The following is a 27,892-nucleotide window of genomic DNA, read 5'->3' on the forward strand; positions in this document are numbered from 1 at the left end:
TTGTGGGGTGCAAATGTATTCAGCGGTGTAGACCGAAAATAAATGGGGGATAAAAGATGTATTTACGAGATTTTCACCATGGCTCGGGCTTCAAATGGTTCAGGCGTGGTACGTAATTCAGGCTTTACACTCGTCATACCATTTGCTGCAAACTAATCAAATGCAACTATACGCAACTTTCGAGGTTGTATGGGTGTATTTGGTTCACTCGCACCAAATAGTCAACCCTATCGAAACTGATTATGTTGTCGGATTTTAGTATCTTGTTACCTCCATTTATGGTTCTTGCTTTGAGTGGTAACATTCACTGCCGAATATCGATCGTTTTCTTTTTTTTTATTACAGCTGTGCAGTGTGAAATCACATTGGTCATGATTCAAATGACCAATAGGCCGCGCGTGCCAATATTTTTTGAATAAACAACAACATCATCATCAACAGCAGCAGCAACAAAGATCAAAATCGACGTCGTGGTGAAATTCTAATCATCCACTGGTTGTGTTGTTTGAATAAAAAACGAGTCTTTTCCAAGTTTCAAAGCTTCAAGATTACATCAGAAAATTCACAGGTACCCTCAGAAAATTTCCGCTTCATGCTGTCGCTATTAATAATTGTCTCTCTGTCAATACAGAATTTTTATTACAGTTTAAGTTGGGCAACTGAATCGCTAGGGTTAGACCGATTGCCTGAAATACATAGCGAGTGGGTTGGGAGTGTGGGACAGCAGAGATGACTAGGAACATTACGGGCTATGAGCGCCTACTGGTAGTTATCTGCAATCGAGTGACATAACCGCTAGATGGCAGTCGAAAGTCAATATATGTTGGTTGTTTAATGATTTGTGACAAGCAAAACGCTTCCGTGGCACAACAACGGATTTAGCTGCGCGTGTTGCTTTGCGCAACCAGTCCTTTTAACGTCGCTGCAATTATTCTCAAACAACATTCTCCGATTAAACATCAGGTGCTCTGATTCTACAGAGTTTTGCGCAAAGTTTTTGTGTATTTTAGTAAAATATGTATTGTCTCACCATTCTCTACAGATGTTTCGATAATTTGATTTTCCGATGGACAGTGAAAGTCTTGCTCTGAACTTCTGTGATTACCGTTACCAAGGATGGATGCAATTAGTTGACTAACAAAGGGCTTAATAATAACCAACGACGTTTAATCGATTGGAAATACATTATTCTATTTCATCTTATCTGCCTCTAGTTCTCTGGTTCTCTAGTGCGTAGTCAACCAACGGCAAATCTCGTAAAAAGCTGGTAATTCGGGATTTGAGCCGTTTTTTTAGTCAACCGACCACGAAGTCGGGAAAAATTTACCATTTTTTTCAGGATATTCCTCCGGTATCGCAAGTCTGAAAATTCTGAAAAAGTGTCCTCTTTTCAGATTTCCAAAATATGGCAGCCCTAATGTTACCCAGTGTGACAATTAAACCATTGTGCTGCCATGATTTCGTAAATGCTTGACAAAATGTGTTCGCTGTTAATATTGATTTCGTTTTGGGGTTCGCGTCTTTGAAGGGTTCCCGACCACTGCTGTAGTAGTGACGAGATAGTGTAGTGGTATAATCCGCAGACACCAATGGGTTGTGGGCTCGAGTCCGACAGAGGTCGACTCCAGAATTCCTACCTATGTGTTGGAGGTTTGTGTTGATTTCCCCCCGCCCGCTCCTCCTCGTCATCTCACCCGCGTAAGCGGTGTCCTACAGAAAGCCTGGAAGTGGGCCGTGCTACAAGTCGGCAGATACGGAATCAAAAATGAGGAATAGCGGCCTAGTGTAGATGGCCATAGTAGTCGGCAAATACCATGAATGTCATAAACTACAACCACTCCTGCAGTAGATATACCGATGTCATCGATTTCAGCTCTCATAGACATTAATCATGCTAAACTTTGGAGTTGTAAGTACAGAGGCAAACCGACTATCGGTTCTTTGATAATATTAAGTCGATATCACACTTTGGAAGAAATATCGGTAACGACCAATTGAGTAAAAATGCCGGCAAATTCCGTGACTTCACAGCATAACCGTAGAGAGTCAGAGAAGACGTCTTCAATGTATGTCCTACATTGGTGTATGTTTCGAAAGATTTACCCGCTACGAGTACACACTGCACAGTAGCATGATACCAAGGTCTCTATACTGTACTCTCAATGTGCGACCTCGAGTATATATAGGCTACATCATGGCCATGGCTACATGTATGGTGACCACATAAGTTCACTCCTTTGAGACAATGCCAATAAACCCTGTTTCCTGGATTATTATATGCAACTGCTAGACTGGAAATATTGATATATTTATTAATAAGAAATTCAAACACCTGACATACGTCCTGACAGACTGTATAGTAGGGATGATGCGAACCTCTGAAAGGTTCAGGTTCATGTGGACGCGAACGTGAACCTCATGACGTCACGTGACGTCATATTGCTAATTCTAACCCTACATTTCAGTGAAGTGAAAGCACATAAAATTGTACACGGTACCTAGCGACGACTCGGGCCACATAATGCCACAATGCTTCAGTACATATTGACGATTTAAACGTCGCAAAATGTATCAACTGGGGCAATCGAATGATATAATAATCCCATAAATCAATATCTTCCATCGCTTTGCCAACAATTTCGACGAGGACTTGCAAGATAATATAAACTTACGCATGGCCTACGCCTTGACAGTCTAGGTCAGACCGGATAATGCATTCGGCGTCTGAGTATAATTGCTACGTTAATATTGAGCAGAGTCTAAAACGGGTTTCTGTACTTGCTGCCGATATTACCCCTTTAACAAGTTACACAGCAGTAGCCAACAACCCAATCGCACGCAATTGGTTTTCATGATACAATAAACATATAAAATCAAGATTGACCCCGTACGCCTGCTAGATTTTTTACAGCAGGCAACGATATCAATTTCATTGATTGGATGAATGAGCATGAGCATCATTCGCGGACTACCAACATGTAGTGTATTTAGTACTTGATGTTGTGCGATTGCAGGTGAAGCTCACTGCAGAGAGTCACTAAATTTATTCACAAACGGAAAGCTAGATATTACAAGCAAACTTTTGTAACAAAGCAAGTAATAGGTTCGAGATTGTCAAGGTGCATGCTCGTTTAGTGTTGAATTTTTTGCCCGCAGTGGCCCGCAGTTGAAATGCAATAAATGTCAACCAAATATGTTATAATGAAGTGAAAATTGTAATATATGGAAGAAGGTTCACAGTGCAGAACCTACCAAGGTTCGTTTGTGAACGCGAACCTCTAAATTTCCGAGGTTCACACCAGATGTGGTCAGTAACGAAGTACTTCTACTTTTTGGAAGTACTCAAGTAGTTTTCCTCTACTTCTGGTACTTGCTCAGGTAAATTTGATTTTCTCTACTTCTACTTCGTAATATTTTGTGATCTACTTACTTACTTTTCGTTATTTTCAGTTTGTCAAGTAGAAGTAGTTTAATCCCCCAATACGAAAGATAGCCTGAGGAATTTCGGGGCTGTTTTCACGGAGTACCAACATTTAATATTCATAAAAGTCAAGTAAACTAAAGCCCTGAAATTTTGTTGCGCTTCGCGCACGGTAGTTATGGAGCGGCATATATGTTTTCACGAAAATATCAGTGAATATAATTTAGGTACCGGATTGCTTATGGTTCCGCTCACACCGCATTGTCGCCCATATTAAATATTTCATCACAGTAAATATGGCTCACAACAAACGTTTGAAAATACCGGTTCGCAATCTGGCAATTACTTGTCCTATCTAGCAGCCCATGACGTGTCCTGCTAATCTGGAAAATACGGCTTTTTGAAACGTTACACTTGTTTTAGCAGATCACCTTTGAAGCTTTATGGACAAAAGACACGAAATATATTTTCCGCATTTTAGAAGTGGTATTTGTATTTCACTTTCAATTCTGGTGGCGAGATAGCGCAGTGGTATAATCCGCGGCTGCAAAACCAATGGGTTGCAGGTTCGAGTCCGACGTCGACTTCAGAATTCCTATACCTATGTGTTGGAGGTTTAACCAGGCTCCTACTCGCCACCTCATCCGCGTAAGGGGGGTCTTACAAAAAGCATAGAAGTGGGCCGTGCCATACGTCGGCAGTTACGGAATAAAAACGAAGAATATCGGCCAGGTGTAAATGACCATAGTAGTCGACAAACACCATGAATACATCACCATCAAAACAAACAAACAAACTTTCAATTCCGAGTATGATACTCGGAGACTGTCGGAGTATCATAATTTGAGCTCTAATTACTTTCAATTCTTTTGTCTGCACAACATACACGTTGAAGCATAAAAGCAAGTGTAGTAATGCCTCTATTTTCCGAAAATAAAGCTACATTAAATACAAATTTTACGGTCCACAATATTTGTTATTAGCGTATACTAATCGCGCACAGTGTTGAAACCGTATCCGACACAACTTCTCCGTATTGCTCTTCGCCTAAACTTGGGGCCTTATAATATGGGGTAGGGCGCCATGCCATGATATTTTCTAAAACGGGGTCTTCTAGTAAACAAAGGGTTAGTATTGCATTTTCATATCAATACTATAATTTGCATCCCATGATGCGAAAGAATGCTTATTCTGTCGGAAATTGATACCTGCTGGGATGCATCAATACGGATCAAGCTCTCTGCACCTTTCGCATAGCTCAATTTGCAGCTTTTGACAGTTCATGAGAACGAACTATAACTGTTTTCAAAACTACTTACTTACTTGAGAAGATTTAAAATCAGTCAATTCTACTTCTACTTCGAGTAGTTTTAGGTGGCTTATGGAAGAAGTACTTTTACTCGTACTTGAGTAGATTTTTCGTCGCTACTTCTACTTCTACTTGAGTAGCTTTCTTGACTACTTTGACCACCTCTGGTTCACACACAGAACGCGAACGTGAACCTCACGTTCACACCATCCCTACTGTATAGTTTATTTCATGTCCTTTTTCCAAGCATCGCAATGGCTGTAAAGCCGTTAAATGAGTGCTCTGATACTTAATAATTAATTGCCATCAACACATTGTATAGTTTCACTGTTTATTTGTCGATGACATGTATTATCTATCAACGAATCATAGGCCTATTATTTTCATCCGCTCAAGGCGCACAATGCACGGTACGATGTAAGGAACGAATAAGAGGGTGCCGAATCGCCCACGTACGGTCTCGCAATTTAACATACGCCTCGGCCTAGTGCCCGATAAATGTTGAATATTGATCTGTCGTCTGTAATGTCTTCTCTCGCACTATTCATTCGCTTCCTTGTATTAGTTCTCCATCGGGTCTTTCTCATGGCGTTTTTTGTGAACAGGACGTAGGAACAGCGACGCAGGGGAGACGAAGCCCGGATGATAAACTTCCTACGAGAGTCGAACCACACTCTGAAACTTCGATGGCTGTGCGACAACCCCCCTTTCGTCATAACATCAACAAAAATATATCAATATTTAATTTATTGATGGTAGAGGATACTTGAAAATTTGACAAGGCGACAGTTTGATTGTTTTTCAAGAACGACTGTATGACATCAAACCAACCATCGACCTGATACCTATCGTCATCATATAAACTTTGCATAAATAGCTACATTAGGTATATTATCTCTGCGCATGTGTAAGGAATATAAATAACCATATTCATAATAATTAACGAATGATTTGTTACGGATCCAATACCTGAAGATCCACCAAGAAAACGCATTTATTCGAATTTTAATACAACACAATTGAAATATTTTGCAATAATAGTTTACTGGCATTTGTAATCCGGACGCAGCATGGGTGCGAGTTGTGGTTTCGCTTTTGCTATGTGAGCTCTTGGTTCTTAGTTATCTCACATTATCAACAATCCCTTGTTTATGAATCACGTTGACGCTGTTATCCCATTGAGTAGCATTTTCGCCGACATACGCGACAAGATACTTTATACCACCGGCGACGTCGCCCGCCTGATCGTTTTGTAACGGTATGCATCGATTTGCCTTTGATTACATATGCCGCTGGTGCAGAAAACTTACCTGGAAATACGGTATATGGTTACAGATTACTCAGTTACTAGCGTACAGAAGTATTAGATGCGTGCAACGAAATTTACCTCGTTGGTGTGATGATGAGTCTAAAGTCATGATGAATAACACTGTCCAGAAAACATCACATAGGAAAAAAAATACTCCCTCACCAAGTTATGTTACAAAGTTCTTGGATTTGATAAGACGTCAGGAATTACAGTGCATTCAACGTTATAATAACTCACGGTTTCCTGAGGTCAAGGGTCTAGGTATTATAGCATTCGGTTTAAACCAACACATGCATTTCTCGCTGCGAGCATCATAAAACGATATCCGCATGATTGAATGACATCATATCGTTTACTCACGTGAATAGTGATCCAGAATACGGACCATTGTAGCCTATTTCATACTAATGTTGGTTGCTCACTGTATTCATGATGAAAGTTACGCTATATACTATGGTTGTTTCGGAACCCACGATAACTTAGTTATGTAAGTTATCGCAGGCCCCGTTTTTTTTCAATAAGTCAGTCAGATGTCAGTGCAATGTCAGCATAAAAGCGACACTGTTGCCAATAATGGGAATGCACCAACGAATCAACCGCATGAGGGGGTTACGAACGCAATAAAATCACAATTGCGTTATTGCTAAATGAATACAAGTTCATGCAACGCGTCTATCGGATGTATCTTTACTGATAGTAGCATTACGTTCAGTATCACCGATACTTCAACCTCTTCTCTTCGTGTTTCACGGTTACGAAACATTTTGACTTGTAAACTCGTGGGCATTGACGATCGCACCGCCTGGGTCGCTATTACCACAGAATGTTGTGACGCGAACACAGAGATAATATAACAATGGTGATGCGAATGTATCCGAAACGTCTTCAATTGAGTTCGCGGAATCGTAGAGCGTGCGGTTTTTTCGATAAAACTGAGCGCTGGTCATATTTATTCATTAATACTGAATATATGAAGCCACGATGCTAAGATGGCGGAAGTGCAAGTATATTACGCCATCACATGACAGGCACCAGTCGCATCGACTAGCTCAAAACCTTGTCATCAAACCGCCGTCTATAGATTATGCCGCAATTTGGAAAAGGCCTTCAAGCGATTGTTAGGAAAGTCACCTCAGCGCTGTATGCACCGGCACGTATTCAATTCGTAGTTGTGAGTTTGAACCACGCCCATCTACATCTATTTATCTCATTGCGCGTGAAGACGTTTCCCTGGCATTTCGTTGCTAACTTTTCCATACATGATTTTTCATCCAGCTGAAAGATTTTAGCTTTTAATTACTGCTATTTTGCAGTGTAATTTTATCAAGTGAAATCACCGTTTCAGCCCTTTCTACAAGGCTTCGTACTGTATTAGAAAAATGACTGAACTATTTTGCTATACGTGTGTGTTACACAGTAATATGGAGTATTTGTTGAATCGTTTGGTATCGAAACACTGTATAATACGACTAACCTGAAGGTACAACTTCTGTGCGTTTTATGCGAGCATTGCCAATTACTGCAGTATAGCAATTCGTTTATTAGGTAACAAATAGTAGGCATACGGGATTTTAATGCCTTGTCTTCCTTTACGCGTGGCCATGAAACAAACAAATAATTTTCCGTTTAATTCGGCTTTATGCGATCATTGTCGATTATACTGCAGTATAGCAATTCGTTTATTAGGTAACAAACAGTAGGCCTACGGGATTTTAATGCCTTGTCTTCCTTTACGCGTGACCATGAAACAAACAATTAATTTTCCGCTTAATCAGGACAACGCCGTTTCTCCGCTCAATCCAGCGAAACGCCAGCGGAACCAAAGTGTCCGGATTAAGCGGTGTCGCCTGTATATAATAAAGGAATGCTCATCGTTCCTGTTGACAACCATGCATTATTATCATACATTACATTATATTCTATCGTAATTTTATATACATACATATCTCTTCACAGTATTTCTGACGAGGAACATCACTTACCGCCATCTAGGAAATCCACGCTGCGTTTATTCAACGAAGAAGGCCTGCACCTTCTCATCATTTTCTTGCATATTCTTTTCACTGGCTTGGAGCACTCGCTAGCCAGGCGCCGTCTGCTTCTTTCCCTTCGACTTAATGCAATCATTTTCTGGTGAATCGCCAGCAAGGTTTGATAGTCCGCGGACCTTTGAACCCTAAATCGCGAGTTACATTATAGAGCAGATTTTGATGAAGGTGGATGGTCTGGAACACACCCTCGCAAGACGGATAAGTACGATTTATATAGTTTGGTGACACTAATCCGTAACACGAAACAAACATACAGTATTAATGCATTATTGCATAATAAATTTTTATAACCTTTCAAGCGGTACTGTCGCACCAACCCTCTTCAATATGTTAGTTTATATCATTGTTAGTTTAAATTGTAAGCCCAAAAGCTAAGGTAGTAACGGTTCGGATACGATCTGCCGCACTAGTTTATAAGTTAAACTTCTTCAGCTCTTGGAGCCATATTGTTAGTATAATAATATGCTCATTAGCTATACTGACAGTATGGCGAGCTCAGCTCAAACAAGTTATCCGCAAAACACCTGGTGGTCGTTGACGATAAAATTACTGATAATTGGATACGGCATGCCATAAGAATTGTTATTTGAGTATTTCTGTCTTTTATCATTCTCGTTTATTTTTCTGCGGACGTACGCGATCGTGTTGGATCATCGCGTGCATGTAGAGATATTATAATATTTAGTTACAAGTTCAAACTTCCCGGCTTTAATCGTTGGCACCTATCATAGACTATCACAAGCGATGATTTACCGGCCAAGTATGAATGTATAGTATACGTATGCACAGACTTACACCATAATCACCAATTTAAATATAATTAATGAGAGAGTTTCGTGACAGCATATGACCCGTAACGGATATTTCCCGGTGAAGGCGCTGTCAAATCCGTAACAAATAAATTGAATTAAATACTTAAGATATACAATCCGTGAAAATATTTATTTATGGTGTCTAAATAATGAACACGAGCAAACCTCGTTATTTACAATTGTTGGAAGGCCGTATCTATTTGGTAATTAAATTTCTACATCAGTGAAATCTTTACCCGTGATCATGGTTTTAAACATCAGGGATAGTGCTAACATACGGTTTGGATTTATGACATCATGCTAGCTACATGCAAAGCATTAAGTAACAGTAAAACTAATCCTATCCCGCACATCTTGTACCATAATACACTATAGATCAGGGGTTCTTAAACTTTTTTGATCGCGGGCCCTGTGTGTTGGTGGTTGCGCGTACCCCCAAATTTCCGCCGATGACTAAAATAAATGAAAAAGGTCATCACATCAAGCTCAACTCTATTTAGGCCCGAACCTAAGCTAACTAATGACTAGACAAAGTATATTATAGTTACAGTCCCATTCACGGCGTCGTTGCCGAAGGATGAGAGTCTGGTTTATAGTAAGATTCTTGATGATGTAATTCAATATTACCCTTTCATGGACCCATAAAACTAGTTCACGAACCCCCAGACCCAATTTAAGAACCGTTGCTGTAGATGCTTTTTGATATCGTTGTTACTTGGTTCGTGTATATCACGACGAGTGTTGTGTGCTGGTAGTCACAGGTGAGATATTCTATGTTATATATATCGCATCTAAAGATGCCCATGTTGACTCAACGTTAAATCATCCTCGGATTCGCACCATCCCTTGAGTAGGATTGCAAACGGAAACATTTAAACTTCATGTAATAGGCATATACAATACCAACACTATCGGTGAATTTTTCATGCTGACAGTAAGTTAGTATTAAAGATACACAAGAAAAGAACGAAGTGCAAAAAACCGAGATGAAACACATCAACACGTGGAATCTAGATGGCATTCGAAGCATGAATTTTTGTTAGGAAATGTGAGTTACCAAACATATGCCCACAAATTTCTGTTTCGCAGAATAGACCCACATGATTCAGCACGGTTTCATATCAACATTGCTATTCATTCTGATCGAAAGCTTGATTACTAATCTGCAGTAGTATTTCACCCGCCAATTGCGTGACATTCGGGACCGGAAGATAGTTTTTGTTAACTATTAACGACGACGCGAATTCCATTATACTGTATCGGAAATACAATTACAGGCAGGCTACTTTATGGACTGTATTTTGTGGTGACGGCGGTTCGCGTGACACAGACGTTTCTGCCAAACCAAATGCTATATTTACAGACTGCAGCAAATAGTCAGGACGTAAGTCATATACGCTCTTCATCATTACAGAGTATAAATTGTATCATGTGCTCCTAATCTGACTTCCAGCATACACAGTCCGATAGATCGCGATGTTCCAGTTCAATTCGCTCTTGGAATTAGGGTGTAGTCGATAATAATAAATGATGCAAATACTGTACATTGTACTGTACACCGAAACGGCCTGAATGAAAAACATCTGACGGAACATATTTTCCTCAATGCTGCATGTGCTTGATTTAGAAGTAGAAGAAAGTGGGGTTGTAATTGCAGTAGGAAAGAGGTTTGATCTCAAGTGGTTAAAGTTGGTGATATAATCAGTTTGGTCAAGTTACGTTTGTGCATAAATTCACTTGTTATCAAGAGCCTTCTTCACATCAAGCGGAGATGTGACTATGGCCATTTATTTAGGTGTGAATCTATCGGGATTAGTTTTATTAATGATCTATGCGAGATATATCCACGCAGACGTGTGAACCTGGAAACTTTCGGTATCTGCATGTTTCAGTTATTTTGTTCGATTACTTCGTGTGTAAAACATGATTCGGAAGTAGTAAAAATGTTTGTTGTTCTGGGATTTTTATGCTAAACGATGCATGCAACACTGAATCATTTTATCCGGCATCAAACCCTTATTATGACCGTACAGATTCACCGTTATTGGAGTGAGATATATATGTATGTCCTCTGGATAGTGGACAGAAAAACTTGAATGAAATTTCCTAAGCGGAAAATAGAGATGACCTGCAATTATAGCATTATTAAAATTTTACATCGACTAAATACGTGGGATATAATCGCCATTTACGACCACGCACAATGGCTTCGATCAATTCGACCATGCCAATATATTTTATTGATACCTTATACTTTTATACTTTTTTTCCGGAAGATGAGTCACAACTTTTCTATCATATATTTTACATAAAAACCAAAAACAACCTAATTCCCCGTATACCATGGTAAATTTGACACTTATTCCGCTCTGAACCATGCCACAATTCGTTAGCAATGTACGGTGAAACCAATAAATATATGGTTATAAAAGACCATCCACAACCCACTTATCAACTCATTTGCTAACTGAGAACTCCTTGTACCCTTTACAACGACGCTTAACAACGATATAATTTTAAAATATCAAAGCATCAAAAAAAGCAAATAGAAGCATTTTGGTGAAATGTCAAGAAAAATATGATTCACCACGCTTGTAATTATATGCTTCCGTTCAACGCTATACTGATACCTGCTCCCTTTCAAATTCACGTTGATAATAATTGCGCTTTATGGCCATGGCCATTCTAGGAGTTTGAAGAGTTTATTATTCCTTCAATCTCATGATTTTGTGATATTCTGGACAATATTTAATTAAATGCAACTTAGCGTCCCTACAAACAAACAGAAACTGACGGTACAATGCACTCAAAGATACCCAAGACTCGTTTAGATATATGATTTAATTTGTGTTTGCTTCGGAAACCAAACTGGGGATTTCTGTGAATCGCGCTCATGCCAAGATCAAAGTGACCAAGAGTGGCTTCGCAATCTGTTAACCTTTGGTGAATTCGCAGCAACTAAAATAACTGCATATCACCTGCGCATACCAAATGCCCGACTATACTCCATCGTAACGCCGGCGGCGATACAAGGATTAGGCTATAGGAAACATTGTCCAAAATATTTTTTTCATAGCATTACAGCTCAAGTTGACACTATATAAGGGTAAAATGGAACCTCCGAATATTTTTTCCAACTGCTGTCGTTGTTCCAATACAAAACACAGAGGTCTCAGAGGTGAATACCTCACAGCATTTTCATAGTATACTTCCAGAATAGCAACCCGCTGTAAAATATCACAATCAATGGCTGCAAAATGTTCTGTCGCCATTGATTGCGACGCAAGCAGAACATATTTATTTTCAATATACCAAGAAATTTATGAGTACGGTCGCATGTTCCTAAATCGTAACAATCAAATGTATATTTTTCCAACATCCTTTTTCTAATTCTTTACGATCAAATTGTTGTAAAGAAGCAACAGTAAATAGCATGCAAAACATAGCTCGGAAATATCTTCACAAAATCTCAAACGTGACTTAAAGTATCATTAGGATGCATTGCAATGATTCCTAATGTGTAACGCTATAGGTGGCCTATCTCCTTACGGGAGCGTTATCAGCGTTATCTTTTCAGTGTACTCTAGCAGATATCATATTGATTGTGTATAGATACCAAAAGGAAGCAATTACCTCTGACCATACTGTAAATATTGAATCAGTTTGAATCATATATAAAACGGAATAGCCGCAGTATTCCGCCAAGAAGTATTTGTATAGTGGCCTAGTTTTGGGAAAGGTTTGCATCATTCTTGTGAGTGAAATTACCATAACAACTGGGCAGAATATCCGCTGTATATCATGGCAACTAAGTAATGAGTATGTTTCAGCAAGTTTCACCTATTCGAACTGTTATTATATTTTTTGCGGTTATCGCGAGGTTGAATCTTGCAATATTGAACACTTCTAGATGCAATTTTGTGGAAATTTTAGGCTGAACTTCTACTTCTACTCAAGTATCAATGATAACTAGTTTGACCACCTGTTGATAACAGTTGAATCATCATAGCATGTCTATAGCATCCGTCTACATATCAAGAATTCGAAAATTACACAAATGTCATTGCGGCCGGCATTGAATCATTTTCGGATTACAAAGTCGCTCACAAACATATATAGCTACAGATTTGCGATAAGTGCCGCAAACCGCTAATTATGTTACGGGAGACATGGTGATTATTTCAAGTCGCGATCGTCACTATGCAAAGTGACTTTGCACTGATGATTCCACTCTTTGATGATGGAAAGTTGAATTTCCGCGCGGAAGTTGTCCCTTATGTCACATGACATTTTGATGTCCTACATTTACGAGTTTTAGGCAAATCCAGAATTTCATTGTATTGACGAAGGTGGTAAAAAAACTATAGCAGGAGCAATGCACCAGATAAATATCACCATACACAATTCCGGTCATGAGCGCTGGACAAGAATATTAATTTTAATGTGTTTTTTATTTATTTGGAATACGGAGATTCAACAAAAGACTAAAAGAGATTCCGAGTACATATAAACTGTTGGAACGGATCCGAAAAAAATCATAATCTTTAATTCAAACATTAAACAGAAAAATTATCCTAGTCAAAATATCTGCTGCCTAAAATATAGTCCCCACAATCACACTATTTCATTCATTGTAGATTGAAGAGAAAAATGAAATGATGAATATTTCACAAACATACAGGTATGTTGACGAAGTTTACCGGCGGCTGCGCGGAGCCGATCTTTCGCAGAGATATTTAATCTAGCCTTCTTCACCCTAATACCAAGTTTACAGCAATGCGATCTGACATCACTGGACGAGTTCATGCTAATTGTTGCAGTACCTTATGGTTTTGTGGCACAAAACATTGCTACCAACATTCCGACACCGATCTGCAGAAGATGTAAGTGCATGTATGAATTACGCGAGTTCAGGAATTACTACCACGTTGAATGAATATATATAGTTAACAGATCATGGGCAAAATGGCATAACGTCTATCAGTTATGCCAGTGGCCAGGCCCGTGCGAATTAATAATATTGAAAGTTTGTATCAAAGTAGGCTCGGTATCTCTTAAAACCATCAAAGTTATCTCGTTTGTCGATAGAAATTGTGATTCGTGATGCCACTGTGTCGAAATCCACTCATTACCCAGAAGTACCGGTACGGTCGTTATAGCTTCATGTTAGTGCTAATATTCACTTCCGTGAATTATCCATTCAATGCATCCCTGCTGAGATATTAGTCACCGATTATGGTGATAAATAATTCGCTAAAATACGTATGGTTGAATATTTGTATATGGATAATGATACCATCGGTTATAGATGGCACGTAAATGTAATGAAAATTACGGATTACGGGCAGCGCGTCTCATTCAAGACAAGATCTACAATGGGACATGTACAATTGTACATTTTTGCAGTTCGGTAGCGCTCGTAAAGGTTATCGAATTTGTAATCTTCGACTGCGAAATTGTAGCAATTCTTTTTGTATTATTGCACGGGACATATAGTCAAGTCATCGTCGATGATAATCAGCTAAACTGTTGACTATCTGAACTTAGATCAGACCAGTCGTTCTTATTTGTGTAACGAGTGTATTAAGATCATCGTTTTAGCTCATTCGAAAATCCACATGGGTCGCCCAAAGTAGGCCTATATGTCGCAAAGGGCTCTATATACCAGCTTGTAAAGAGTACGAAACTGATGTTGCCTAGCCGCTCTGTAACTTGCAAATTGTCGATGAATAGAAGAGTAACATAATGCGTATAACAAATGGATAAATGTAGCTCACATCAGTGGTACAAACGCATATAGGTCGCGACCCAAACCTGGGTCGCTTGAATATGTTTTTGGGTCGCTGGTTTACAGGCATAGTGTATCTGCGGCGAGTAAATAGCAATAAATGTAATTGGAAACGTGAAAAACTTGGAAAACACCTAAAAATATATACGCCCTGGCCCGTATTCAAGAAATGTTACTCAGTGCTCAAGCTCATTTTCGTGAAAAGTTCGCAACTATTTGATCAGTATGAATATTACGACTATTTGTTCGAGTCATGTATTTTACGTATCTGTATAATTTATTTTATGGATCGACTTAAAAACGTGCTCGGACCCACTAGATTACATGCGATTACAATTGTAACGATACATGCTGCTCATTGTGCGACTCTGCAACTGATTTTTTTCTCCCATTCAGATGACCAAAAGCTTGCTTTTTCAAGAGTATACTTATTTGGTGAATTCCAACTTCTATATCAGCCAACCAAAATGTGAAGAATTGACGGTTAAAACAGATTATATTAGTGCTACAGATATAGCAAGACATCGACGACGAAGGGGTGATTATTGTGATGGAGCACGCGAAGAATTAACGGGTGTAACGGTAGCGACGGTAGCAAAAACGTAATACAATATACTCGGCTCCTATATGGGACAGTTGTTTTCTATGATCATCCATGGAACCTTCCGGTACTGTAATCTAGTTCCATGTTGTGCCACCATGCAACCGACTGCCCCGAGGCAATTGAGGTGTAAACTTACTGTGCACGCGCAATCGCTATTTCGCTGTTGAGTTCAAATACCGGTCATTGCAAAACACACATGTACGATTGCACAGTCATTCCATTCGCGGTGCCTTAGCCAAGAGCAGTCGATCGCAAGCTGGGGGAACGCTTCCTAATTAAATTACGACGCCCGTGCCATTGGTTTTTGATTTAGCTTATGGTCAGGTAGGCCTCCTGCGTTCGACCTAAGCTCGAGTGGGGTACTTATAGAACGGATTAGACACCAAAATCGCTGAAATATCTATGTGCTACGTAACGTATAGCTTATCTATACGTTTTTAAACGCTTTTTACGTCAAGCTCGTAATTATTGCGTTCTGTATAGTCCGAATTTCATATTTGAGAAGTCTCTCAACACTCAACATCATAACACTCCATGACATCAAACTATCCGTTTGAATTGCAAGCATTCTGGTTTCTTTTTGATGTTTTTTTCTGAAATGACGATAAGGTGGGTCGCGCGAAAATTTTCACTATCATCAAGTGTGTCTAAAAAAGTTTGAGAACCGGTGGTCTATAGCAAAAGTGGGCCGTTGCGTGCTAAAAGTCAGCTTTTCAGGAATCATGAAAAAGATTATCGGTAGAGTGTAAAATGGCCAATGTAGTCAAAAACGCCATAAACACTAAAACAAAGGCAGTATCAACAATAACACACGTCTAGTGCGACGTGGCAGAACGCAGCCAACATAAGATAATCTTTCGCGTTTTGTACGAATGTTTTCGGCTGACACTCGTCAGGGGTAATCGTCAGAAACTAGCAGAGAATTGGAAAACACATCGTATATCAATACTCAACAGTCACATCACCAAATATGACGGCACCGGCATGAAATTTCGAATAATCGAGGCGAAGAGATCGCTTCAGATCAATGTACTATATATTAGATGGCACACCAACCCCTTCTGTTGGCATTTTGATAAAAGCCGACACCAAGGCAAACAATATGAATATATTATCCAATTGTATATTGGTGTTCTGTATCTCCAAGAAGCTCTTCAAACTATAATTTCATTAAATGTCTTTAATTGAAAGTGACAAACTTACGACCAGTTAAAAAACATACTCTCCAAGTCTCCATCACTGGCGTTATTGAAAAGTCACACCTACGCCTCTCCCCTCTTATAGGCACTTTCGGGTCTTTGTGTTTATATATTGAAGGGACCAATCACGCCTTAGGGCCCCTCTCTATGCCCCTGCCTTGCTATGTCTATAGTTAACAAATATATGCACCAATCTATAACGCCATATTTGACGGGGACAGGAACATAGTATTGGCTCACTGGAACCCGTGAAAATTCCGCATTGAACAATCTCTCAATCGATAAGATACGTACCTGCTAACAGCTCCGTCCTCGGCCTCTACGATTTCCCCAATAAACAGTACTGCAAACCCGCATAACAAGACATACCAACACCTGCAAAATATTCGAAGAACGCATATACTCAAACGTTACCGTCAGCTGTCAGATCCATTTTACAAGCGTGTCGCTTATCATGTACTTACTTTCTAGTAGATATCGCTGCCGCCATTATCGAGACTAATCAAATTCGAGACCGTTTATCAAGTTTTAACGCCACCGCTGATTACCGATACTGACACGAGAGAATGTTCGTTATGACGCAGCAATTATTCGCCAGCAACATCGCTAAAACCGGAGACGCAAGAACGAAGCGACGATGATGAGAAATATTCGCCACTAAGCGTACTGAAATTCAAGTCGGCGATAACATCAGTCATGTTGTGGTTTCGTTTATCTCGAGATGCGGTACATACTATGCATCACGGGTTGGAGGATTGATGATTCATTCCACATTTCCTATTTTTATGATCGGTGTTCAGGTTGTTGTGGCGTCATGGAGGAGGTGTGACGTAAATTTGCATGCCACAATCTCAATTAGTTACTGTGGGTACCAGTGTGACGCCGGTATGCGATTGTGATGATGCACATGAATAAGCATGTGATATAAAATATATATTTTGGTAACTAGAACAGAGATATAAAATAGCCCAAGCACAAAACCAGTTACAGCTTTATTCTTTGAGCGTCAATATTCATCCATGCATAGGTATTTGTGTATATTGATATATTAAACATCATAAAGAGTAGGAACAAGACGTCGCATATTTTTGTCCTTGATGTTTTGTGGCATACACACCGACTCCTGATATACATACACGCGATCTGCGCATAGTGCATATGCAATTATACATAGATGTTTTGTGACACCTGTGCATGAGAGCATAGCTTGAATATGCCGCTTGACAACGAATGTGCAGGAACAGCATTGTCAGGCTTCCCAAGTCGTGCACCACCATCCATGCGATCCCAGAAAGGATGAGCGCCAAGCCGGGAACCCACGGATACTAGTTTTACCCATCAGGTCTTTGACCTGACTCAGCCAGGGATCGAATCCACGACCTACCGATCAAGAGGACGAACTACCTTATCAGCAAGGCTGTGTTGAAGATGGGAAAGATTCGAGGCGACTTGGTGTGCAATGTTAGTCAAAACCACCTTGACCATCAGCTAGCAATAAAAATGTCAAAATTAGACCTGCACACTGCCTGAGGAATCCGCAAAACCGCATAAAAAGAGAAAGCAGTGAAATGAAAAGTCATGTTTCAATATTGAGTCTGATATGCTAATAGCAGTTTATCATCCAGTACGACCAGGGATGATCGGATTTCCAAATTTCTGAATCTAAATCCCTCGAAGAAAATGTCAAAGTCTTTCGAATTTCTCATATTTCATTGGGAAAATCGTGTAGAGCTAATTCAAAATCCGGATCTAGTCCGGCTACGTTACAAATCGATGAAATTCTGCTTCGGCTCCGTCTTCGGCTCCTGAACCGGATTGTGGTCATCTCTGAGTAGGACGTACTTGGGCTCGATTGAGGGTGAAATTTTATCCATATTAAGGGAAAACAATATATCTCGTGTAGTATTCATATTCATCGTATTGTGGTTTCGTTATCGTTCGTGTAAAGAGATTTCAGTAACTATACTGTTACATTTATTATTTCTGCATGGTAATTTGGAAAAATCGACATGTTTTCCGTGCTATCAAGAATTTACAGTTCTGTGCCTTAGCGGCGTGCTGATGATGAGACAAAGACGTGAGGCTGTCTTTCATATAATCGAGTCACGCGTATTTTTGAAGATTGTTTTATATATGCCGAGTATAGGCAATCATCCAGCTACCACTTGGCCTACAGGGAGTACCGTTTGGAATGCCATTCCGAATACATTTCCCTACGTCGGACACGTTTCATAAGCACACTTTCCGTTAATTTGAGAGTAAGGCGCCGGAATTTCCGACTGACACATGACACAGCAAGTCCGATTTCGAATCTCAAGGGCGCCACCCACCGAATGTATTCCGCGATCATTTTCCCAGTCAGACTCATCAAATAGTAACAACGTATTAATTATGCGGACGAAGGAATGTAACCGGCACGTTACTGTTTAGAAAGTATATATTTCAATGATTATTATCAGGTGTTCCATGGAACACTAAGGGTTCCCTGAGCAAGTCTCAGGAGTTCCCGGGCCAAGGCACACACTCCACTCCTATACATATGATTTATGATGGTACGCCAGTCTTGGTCATCATTAGTTGCAGTTAATTAGGCTCGATCAGTAGTCGAATTGTGACTGTTGCAGTTGTGTGTTGTTGTTGTTTGTGGTATTCATGGTTATTGTCGACTATTATGGTCATTTCCACCAGGCCAGTATTCTTCGTTTATATTCCGTAGCTGCCGACTGGTAGCCCGGCCCACTTCTAGGCTTTTATAAAACACCGCTTATACGGATGAGATGGCGAGGAGGAGCCTACATAAACCTCCAAAACGTAGGTAGGAATTTTGGAGTTGACCTCGGTCGGACTCTAACCCATTGGTGCTGCCAGTGTTGCCAACTCCGGATGGAAGAAAATCGCTAAAACTGGTGTCAAAAATCGCTAGATGTCGCTAAATATTGAGAAAAAAGCGCTAAAAAATAGCACTAAATCTGCATTCATTGCTAAAGGTGTTAAATTGAACCCTAATATCAATACATTCTTCTTAGCTATATTTTACTCGTCTGGGGCCAAAGTCACTTATCATATTTCTAGTTCATAATACGTAATAGTCATCTCTAAGCGGGACAGAACGTGCAGTGCATTTCGTTAAAGTAGATCGCTTTGCGCAATGATAGGTGACCATGACCACTGACCAGGTTGGCAGACATAACCGCTCACTATATAAGCGTGTCTTGCTCGATGCGTCCGTGAATACGTGAAGCGATGTACCGTGGAAATGCGCATGACTTCTTTAAACTGAGTCGGAGTACTTGATCATGACATGCGATGAATACTAGCCAGTCTTCAGGATTACCGGACCACGACCTAACATCGACCTCGCCCTTCGCCACATGCCACCTCATTTTGTTGCTTGCGTCTTATATTCTCTGCATTACTTTTCATTCAGTGTGCATGCCTCTTCTTTACTTCGCCTAGTCTGAGGTGGGTGTCTGATCTTAAAGGCCACTCCACGTTGTTTCGACACCTTCCTATCCTTTCATTGTATCGCAGTCTTGTGATGTTTTGAAACGATGAAAATATTAATAAACCCGATTGATTGATTGATGCGACTTGACACACTTGTACACGGCATGCAACTTGACCCGACCCGACACAACACGACTTGAACCGGGTTTGCCAGCCGGTATAAGAAGGGGTCTAACCCGGAGTAAGAAATTTAAAGAATCTGGTCTGGAACGAAAGCTAGTGTCACACTGATTCCGACCGTACGAATTAAATTCTTGTCAAGACAATGGAACGACCTCAAAACAGCCCTCAAAGTCTGAAAATCGGTAATAATCAGAACAATCACTGGACAAAATTGGTCATTGTTATGTTCATTGTGTCGCAGCGGTGCCATTTGTTGGAGGAATGCCGGTTTTCAGACTTTGAGGGCTGTTTCTGGGAGCATGGTTCCGTTGTCCTGACGAGATTTCATTTTTTATTTTCGAAATCACCGCGACACCAGCTTTTGATGATGGCCAACTTTATTTAATTTCAGCGCTCAGGTCGCCAGATGCAGAGCACTGCTACTTTTGCACTGTTTGCCCATGCATAACCGCCAGGAGTTGCGCATCTATCCGTTGGTTAGTAATCTATCATTATAGATCATCGAAGTCCGCACTCTGGTGGCCGGTATAGCCAATGCAATCGCCGGTCAGAACCGATCTTTATTAGTTATTTTCGGTAAAAAAGCGCTAAATAATCACTAAATACTTTTTCAAAAATCGCTAGATTTATCGCTAGGCGCTAGATCCATATTTTTTGGTGCTAAACCGAATGAAAAATCGCTAGATCTAGCGCGAAAATCTGCGGATTACACCAAAACGCTATATCGCCACCTTGTGGTTGTACGTCGTGTACAGTTGCGTACGCAGGTGAGGTTGCAGTTCGGAATAGAAACCATGTCATTCTGATATTCATAAGCTCATTTGTAATGAAGCTATTGGTATCACGTTAATGCCTTTCGACTGAACAATACGGTGACGCTTTCCTAGGTGAAGCCTCACATTTCTGAACTTGTATCTGAAAGGAAACAGCAGAAGTCACACTAATTTGCAATATGTATTCATCATAATATTTTCATTCTGTGTGGAAATTACATTTAAGGGTTTTGTTGTATTTTAACAGTCTTTTGATACACAGTTCATTTTATGCACCAGTCATATATAGCAATGATTTAGATCAGTGGTTCTTAACCTTTTTTCCTCCAGCGCCCCCTTTAAAAAATTATCGTGCTCCAGCGCCCCCCACCTCATATTGTAAGAACTGTAATAAAGACAATGAGTTACAGGAAGCACTTCGTCAGCCCCCCTAAAAACGATTGTCTTGGGCACCCATAGCGTGATAAACCAAACTCACTAGAGGGCTTGGCCACTAAGAACCCAGTCGCGCGATTTCGATGGTCAGCAAAGTTTATGTGGCCTGGTTGCCCTGGGAGCCAAAATTTCCTATAATGCATGAATGAAATAGGTTGTAATTGCATATATATGTCACTATAAACTTTTTATTCTCTCAGCCCACGTAATCAGATTTACCAGTAGTGCTGAGTGAGCTGTTGCATTGGAAAATGAAGGCCACGTAATTAATAATTGAACATATTTGGGCGTGCCCGTTGGTACAAGTAAATCGTTACATGTTATTTTGTTACCTCTTGTCCGCTATATAGTCAAAAGTTATTGAAACGCATAAACGTATTAAACTGAAGTAAGCGCGTGATTCAAAATTGATATTTCGTCACTGGCAAATAATTTTCTCTGATGGATGTTATTTGTCCTGTGGGGAGCAGTTTGCGACGACATGATAATTCGGCACGAGCGATTAGAACTACCGGAACTTCGAACTACCTAGAACTACCTTGTGGCTTTTTTGACGCATGTTAAATTTTCTTCGATGAAATGCATTCAACGGAGCTAAAAATCAGCACAATTCTTAACAAGCGGCATCAGAAACCATGGTTTATTGCGCTCACAGCTACTTGCAATATTTCAGACACACCTTAGTGCAATACTTATATAACAAATCGCCGTTTTTTGGTGTAACATATAAGTGTTGTTCTGGTGCGCATTTGGTATTTGAGCATACGTTCTTTAAAAATTTGGAGTAGGTTCCAGATCCGCTTTAGCCACATCACCATTCTTGGTTATTGCTGGCATATCACAAAGTATATCAAATAAGAATTGCATAATGCAATCTCGCAACTAATCCTCGATTTGCATATTTTTATAGTATCGGCATTTTGCAAGTAGAAGATTCACATTCTAAGAAAACATATCTCAACTCAATATATATGTGTACAACTTCGATCTCTACACTGGCATCTCGCCGTTACGGTTATCAACAAAATGATAGCTTTGAAAGGTGTGGCTACATGGATCTGCCTGTGTTCCTTCTGGTCCTTGGTATCTTCAAGCAACTTTTGACAATAGTGTCAACTGGGACTTCGTTTGCTTCTCCAAGCGTAGGCCTATACAGCTATACATTCACGTAACATTGTTTCAAGATGGATTACATCAGACTCTTCACATTACCATGCTTGGCAAATGTACAGATTATAGGAGAGGTATCCTGTCCTATCCTTGCCTAAATATGAGACGCCCGTGTACAAATACTTGGTAGCAGCAGCGTCCACCATCTGACATTTTACCCCAATTATTTGCTGGCATTGCGACCATGTAATAAACGAAAACAGTATTATCTTTATCGATTATACACCTTTTTTACTCCTTATGTCAATAGGAAGTTCATGACTTCCATAAACTTGTTCCTCGAGAGGGTCTGACTAAACATAATGCACTCATACCCTAAGTCCTTATATGCATTCAATTTACAAGATCCAGCTTCCTCTCCCCCCGAAGATCCATCTCGTAAACCAGAGCAAAGGCCCTTTGCCCTTGTACAACCCTAGTATATTAGTATGGACAATACAGATGTCGGCTTGGTCTAATGGTACATTTCAAATGTCATGTCCTGTAACACGCTGAGCGTCAGAAATATAATATTACAGAGCTTTGGTGACTCGGAACGAGGAAGATCCACAGCCTATTATTACAAGGGATGTTGTTGCTAACACAGATAGACCAAGTCGATATTAACAAAGTTCTGTTGTTATAAACGACTTTTCTGCGTTTAGCAGATACATAATCACTTTCAATAATATGAACCTGCGATGCCTTCAGGTAGAAAAACCGTAATACGTCAAAAAGGCCACTCGGTAGTTTTAGGTAGTTCTGCGTATAACTTTTTTATTTGTACTAGATAGATGATGAAAATCATAGGTAAGGTGGCCTACATAAAATAAATAAAAGTCAAGAAGTTTCAGCCGAACAGCGTAAGATATGACTGAATGCCAGCTCTTCAAAAATGAAAATGCGTCAAAAAAGCCACTTGATCGTTCTAGTGTTAAGCACCTATGGACAATTCGACTTATATACATCGAAGTTTACGCTCAACATAAGGGTAATCCTCTTCAGCTAAGGTTTTCTCGCTGACGATCTTTTAACACACTTCTCGGAGTCCCGTATTCACCGGAACTTCATATGCCTTTGTGCATCGTGGCGTGGTAATGGCCGAAGCCGAAATGTTTATTTCTATTTTCTCTAATTATACGTATTCTTCCGTGGGGGAGTCGTAAAAACATGATGTTCAATTTATGTTCATTCACCGAAATAATTTAGGGCACACTTCGAGCTAACCGATTGGGGGTTTGGGTTGCAGCAGTTTCGGTCTTGGTAAGAGGTCAGAGTTCACTCGGTCTTTTTGGAACTTTGGTATTGGAAATATTTCGCGCTTCAATCGCGCTCCAGCACCATTTCACTATAATATACAATATAATATTTGTGTGTGGTTTATTCAGGGTCAAATCGAGGTTGTTATATCAACAATCGGGCGCAGTCTCATACCCTGTGGTTCGAACCCTCCCGAATTCACATCGGCGATTGGCAATACGGGGAGATTAATGGTATTGGATTTTGTCTTAGTGCTTTGCGTAACTATAAGTAAGTCAACGGAGAATTGGATGCATATATCTGCTCACATTGAATTTAGTACTGTACCCAGTTATTAATTTTAACATGAATGTATTCCAGACAAAGCAACTCAGATTATATAAGGTTCATCTGAGGTTGTGAACCACAACACGGGATAGTATCATCCTTTATGATACGACGAAGAAATATTTTGACGATTTAATTGGCGATCTAAAAGTACGCGTGATTCGTGTTATGTGAATTATAATAACCCGCTACATTTATGAAAACATATGTAGCAAACATCGTCACGCAGCTCGAACAAAAATTTTGAGATTTGACATGTTTTGTTGGATGTTAATTTGTTCTGAATACTCATTAAGGATATGTCCTACTACCACATAATTTACGGCGAAGCCATTTTTCTTCAGTGCCCCTTATCGCCCCCCTGAGCCCAGCGCCCCCCATATCGCCCCCTGAGCGTTTCCGCCCCCTTCAAAAATCGCCAGCGCCCCTTGGGGGGCGCTGGTGACAAGGTTCAGAACCACTGATTTAGATCATGGGTCGCCAACTCAAAACGGCTAGCGGGCCACTTTCCAAATTTCGTTGAGGCCATGGGTCGCAAAATAGGCCACACCGTTTGGCAATCACGTGTTTGAAACTTTACGTTAATACAACTCTGTGCTCTCTGACGACGGACTTAGCTACCAGAAAATCGATAATTTTTAATAAATAATTACAAATACAATAAAAAGTACACTTCTATTTTGAACTATCAGCTGCACACGATACCCGACATCGCCTTTCAGCCAGTGTTGGGATCAAGTCGCTACCTTCGAGTCACGAGTCATTTCGAGTCATTGCACATTTTGACTCGAGTCAAGCCAAGTCAATCGATTTTCGAAGGTGATTCGAGTCAAGTCAAGTCACTCGATTTTTGGAGGTGACTCGAGTCAAGTCGATTCAAGTCAAGTCAAGTCACGAGTCAAGTCAGAATTCAAGTCAAGTTGCCTTTTTGAAGTGTGAGGCATGATTAAGATTAAGTCATTGCATTTTGCTAGCTGTCTGAAATACAGATTGAGTGGTCATTGATTTTGAGCCGATGAACGACTATAGACTATAAAACCAACTCCAACCACGCTTGATTTCCACTGGTCATGATACAGCCACACAGGAAGTTGCTCAGCCTCGACAGTCACAAGCTGAGCAACCATTGGTTAGGAACAGGGCACAACGTCCTGCAGCTAGTCCTGCTCGATCGTCGGGCAGACGTTATCCTCTTAGAAATAGGAAACCCACCGATTTCTATAGACCGTAAATGTGGGCAACCCTCTAACTTACAGGGGAGGACTGTTATGTTCGTGCATTTACGTTCGGTGTCGTACAACTCTTTCTTTCTATAGGATTAGTAATTTCAGCCAATCATTATTTCCTCGTGTGTCATGCTTGTATTTATACCCTGTGTTCTGTTGTCTCGGGGTCTTTTCATTTAACTGTACTGTGGATCGTGTCGCTGCCTTAAAGTCATACTGCTGTAAAATATACTGATTTCGTATTGCAACCTCGTCGTATTGAGTTATTGTTCGAACAAGATCAAGAACATAACATAAATATACACGCAAAAAGGGGCTGTATCGCTCACATATACGCAGAACTGCTAAACTATGTAATTGCATAGCCACAGTTTATAGTTACCAGTCAAAATAGCGACCAGAGAAACCAATTGATAAGATGCAATGCATTACCCATTTACAAGTTGATATGATACAATTCGAACCTATATGTGTTAATGGTCGAGGACTATATAAACTATATTCGAATTCAATTTCAATAAAACAAGAGGTTTGGTCAAGGTAATAACATAGAACAGAAATAGACCTTTTGCTATTAATTACTTTACGATATACTTGTTTACGCCTACGCAAGCTGAAAGCTTCGATCACTTCGTTTGCGGTCAATTTATTTATGACAGAACAATGGAGGCTCAGTAAAACGCACAGTCGTTGAATGATTGTTCGCTCTCACGGGTTACGCCAGCGTTTCGCGAACAATCCGACCATATGCAAGATACAGTGATTTTTATTGATACCGATTACTTGATAACATGAAATTGACTCGTGAATTTTGCTCCGAGTCACGAGTCAATCCACATTTCTGATACGCCGAATCAAGTCAAGTCAAGTCATTTTAGCAAAGTGACTCGAGTCAAGTCAAGTCATACGAAAAGGTGACTAGAGTCTGTCTCGAGTCAAGTCATGAATCGAGTCATCCTAACAATGCTTTCAGCGACTAAGAATCGATGTCGGGGCAAGCCGCTAACGGGACACGTTACCAGCTGAATGGCTATCACCTCACTATGCTTGATCAATGATCATTAGGGCAAGTTTTTGCAACTTTTGTAACTTATTTTTACAGCTTCAGGCAGCTTCCTAAATACACAGAAACTATGTAGTATGGTGTTTTAAGCTGTTTGGAGGATTCTTATATTGCAACTTTTTGCAACTTTCTCCATTCTTTTCAAGCAACTTTTTTTTATAATTTTTGGAAGTTTTTTCGAATTTTTCATGCAACCAACTTTTACTGGAAATATTTGGCACTATATCTAAACAGATCGCTTGACTATTTGACTGTCGTTTAAATTTGAGGTCTTTTCTGATTTGACGTACATTCAGGCTAGACCGCCGAAAATTGTATTTTCACTATTGATTTTTCAGGCTATTGATTTCGTTGAAGTCGCCAACACTGAGTTTTGCTACAGTGCCTTGGATACGGATCGATTCGAGTATCTCATACCTTGGTAATTTCAAGGAACTTGTCTACAAATGCAACTTTGTGAAAAATAAATGCAACCTTTAAATGCAACTTTTGTGAAAAATAAATGCAACTTCTCACGGATTTGACTGCAACGAAAACTTGCCCCAATGATCATGTATGGGGAAGCCCAGCCCCTAGCCGCTTTCTAAGCGCATAGGTCTTGGCAGTGTCTGGGTCATTGTACGTGAAGGCAGTATATGCCCATTCATTTCAGCTAATCCCCCCTCGGTGCCATACTGTTGCCAGCACCAACGCCGTTTCAGCTAGTAAGAACTGCCAAGATCGGCACAGGGGAATAGTTATTTTAGACAACAACAACAACAACAAAAACAATATTTTTAGACTGAAATCAATTTCAGCATTTCAAAATGCTTAACTAAGCGTTATTCCGAAATCTCAAATCGGGTCGCGGGTCGCAAAATATGTCGTATAACGGGCAGCGTGTTGGTGACCCCTGTTTTAGATGTATAATAAGATACGTATCGTGATAGATTTTTGCTTTGACGACTCAGCGGAAATTTGGGGTTGCGCAAAGGCCTATAGAATAGCGAAATTGATCTGCGGGCAGCAAAGGCTCAGAATCACTGCTATAGACATAAGTTCACTCACGAACGCCTATACCTACAATTCGCTTAATGAAGTTTACTAACCCAGCTTATTACTATTGTGCAATCACAAAACTGGCTAAGTTACTAGGCTACAATACAGGTGAGATCTGGTATTCATAAATGTCAGTAATTGCGGTGATAATGAGATTCCCACCGCGTTATATTCATGGTGTAAATGCTAATAATATGCGCCAAATGTTATAAGGCATCTATCCCATCTGGTAGAGACAGATGTAAGCAAACAGTGCGTGAAGAAACATTTCGATTTTGGGTTAAGTAAATTGATTGGTGCTATCGAAATGTTCCAGTCATACGTACAGCATGTTTGTTAGTTTGCAAGCGTATCCAGCGAGCGAGTATAAACGAATGCGCGATGCCGCATGATAATTATCCCCAATTATTGTTAAACATTAGGGAAGTCCGAGATTGTAGTAAAGTATAGATGCTCAGTTCGTTGATTAGGTGATTATGATACAGCATGTTTGAATTT

At 40.1% G+C, this 27,892-nt stretch overlaps 2 protein-coding genes across 2 annotated transcripts in view; both read right to left on the reverse strand.

Moving 5' to 3' along the window:
• LOC145438848 (uncharacterized) overlaps positions 1-24,658 on the reverse strand; it is a 115,673-nt gene extending 91,015 nt beyond the window's left edge. Inside the window, exon 1 of the mRNA XM_080316212.1 lies at positions 24,648-24,658. The gene's annotated coding sequence lies outside the window, so the exon portion shown is untranslated. The remainder of the gene's footprint in view (positions 1-24,647) is intronic.
• LOC145438842 (uncharacterized) lies at positions 5,720-17,161 on the reverse strand. The gene is made up of 4 exons (XM_080316205.1): positions 16,958-17,161; positions 16,788-16,868; positions 8,022-8,215; positions 5,720-6,040 (listed from the first exon to the last, which is right to left on the reverse strand). Exons 1-4 carry the CDS (start codon positions 16,981-16,983, stop codon positions 5,901-5,903), a joined length of 441 nt encoding a protein of 146 aa, XP_080172331.1. The 5' UTR covers positions 16,984-17,161; the 3' UTR covers positions 5,720-5,900.
• Positions 24,659-27,892: the final 3,234 nt, after the last annotated feature.

The sequence above is a fragment of the Botryllus schlosseri genome, chromosome 5 (assembly GCF_051294905.1).
Source record: "Botryllus schlosseri isolate E-star chromosome 5, Bs_hap1, whole genome shotgun sequence".
Classification (NCBI taxonomy): Eukaryota; Metazoa; Chordata; class Ascidiacea; order Stolidobranchia; family Styelidae; genus Botryllus; species Botryllus schlosseri.

Bases quoted from the DNA above. Each gene is read 5' to 3' on its own strand.
- LOC145438842 (XM_080316205.1), bottom strand. From the start codon at position 16,983: ATGGCGGCAGCGATATCTACTAGAAA. The intron at 16,869-16,957 runs GTAAGTACATGA...AATATTTTGCAG, and splicing joins GCAGCGATATCTACTAGAAA to GTGTTGGTATGTCTTGTTAT. The intron at 8,216-16,787 runs GTACGTATCTTA...CTCGCGATTTAG, and splicing joins GAGGACGGAGCTGTTAGCAG to GGTTCAAAGGTCCGCGGACT.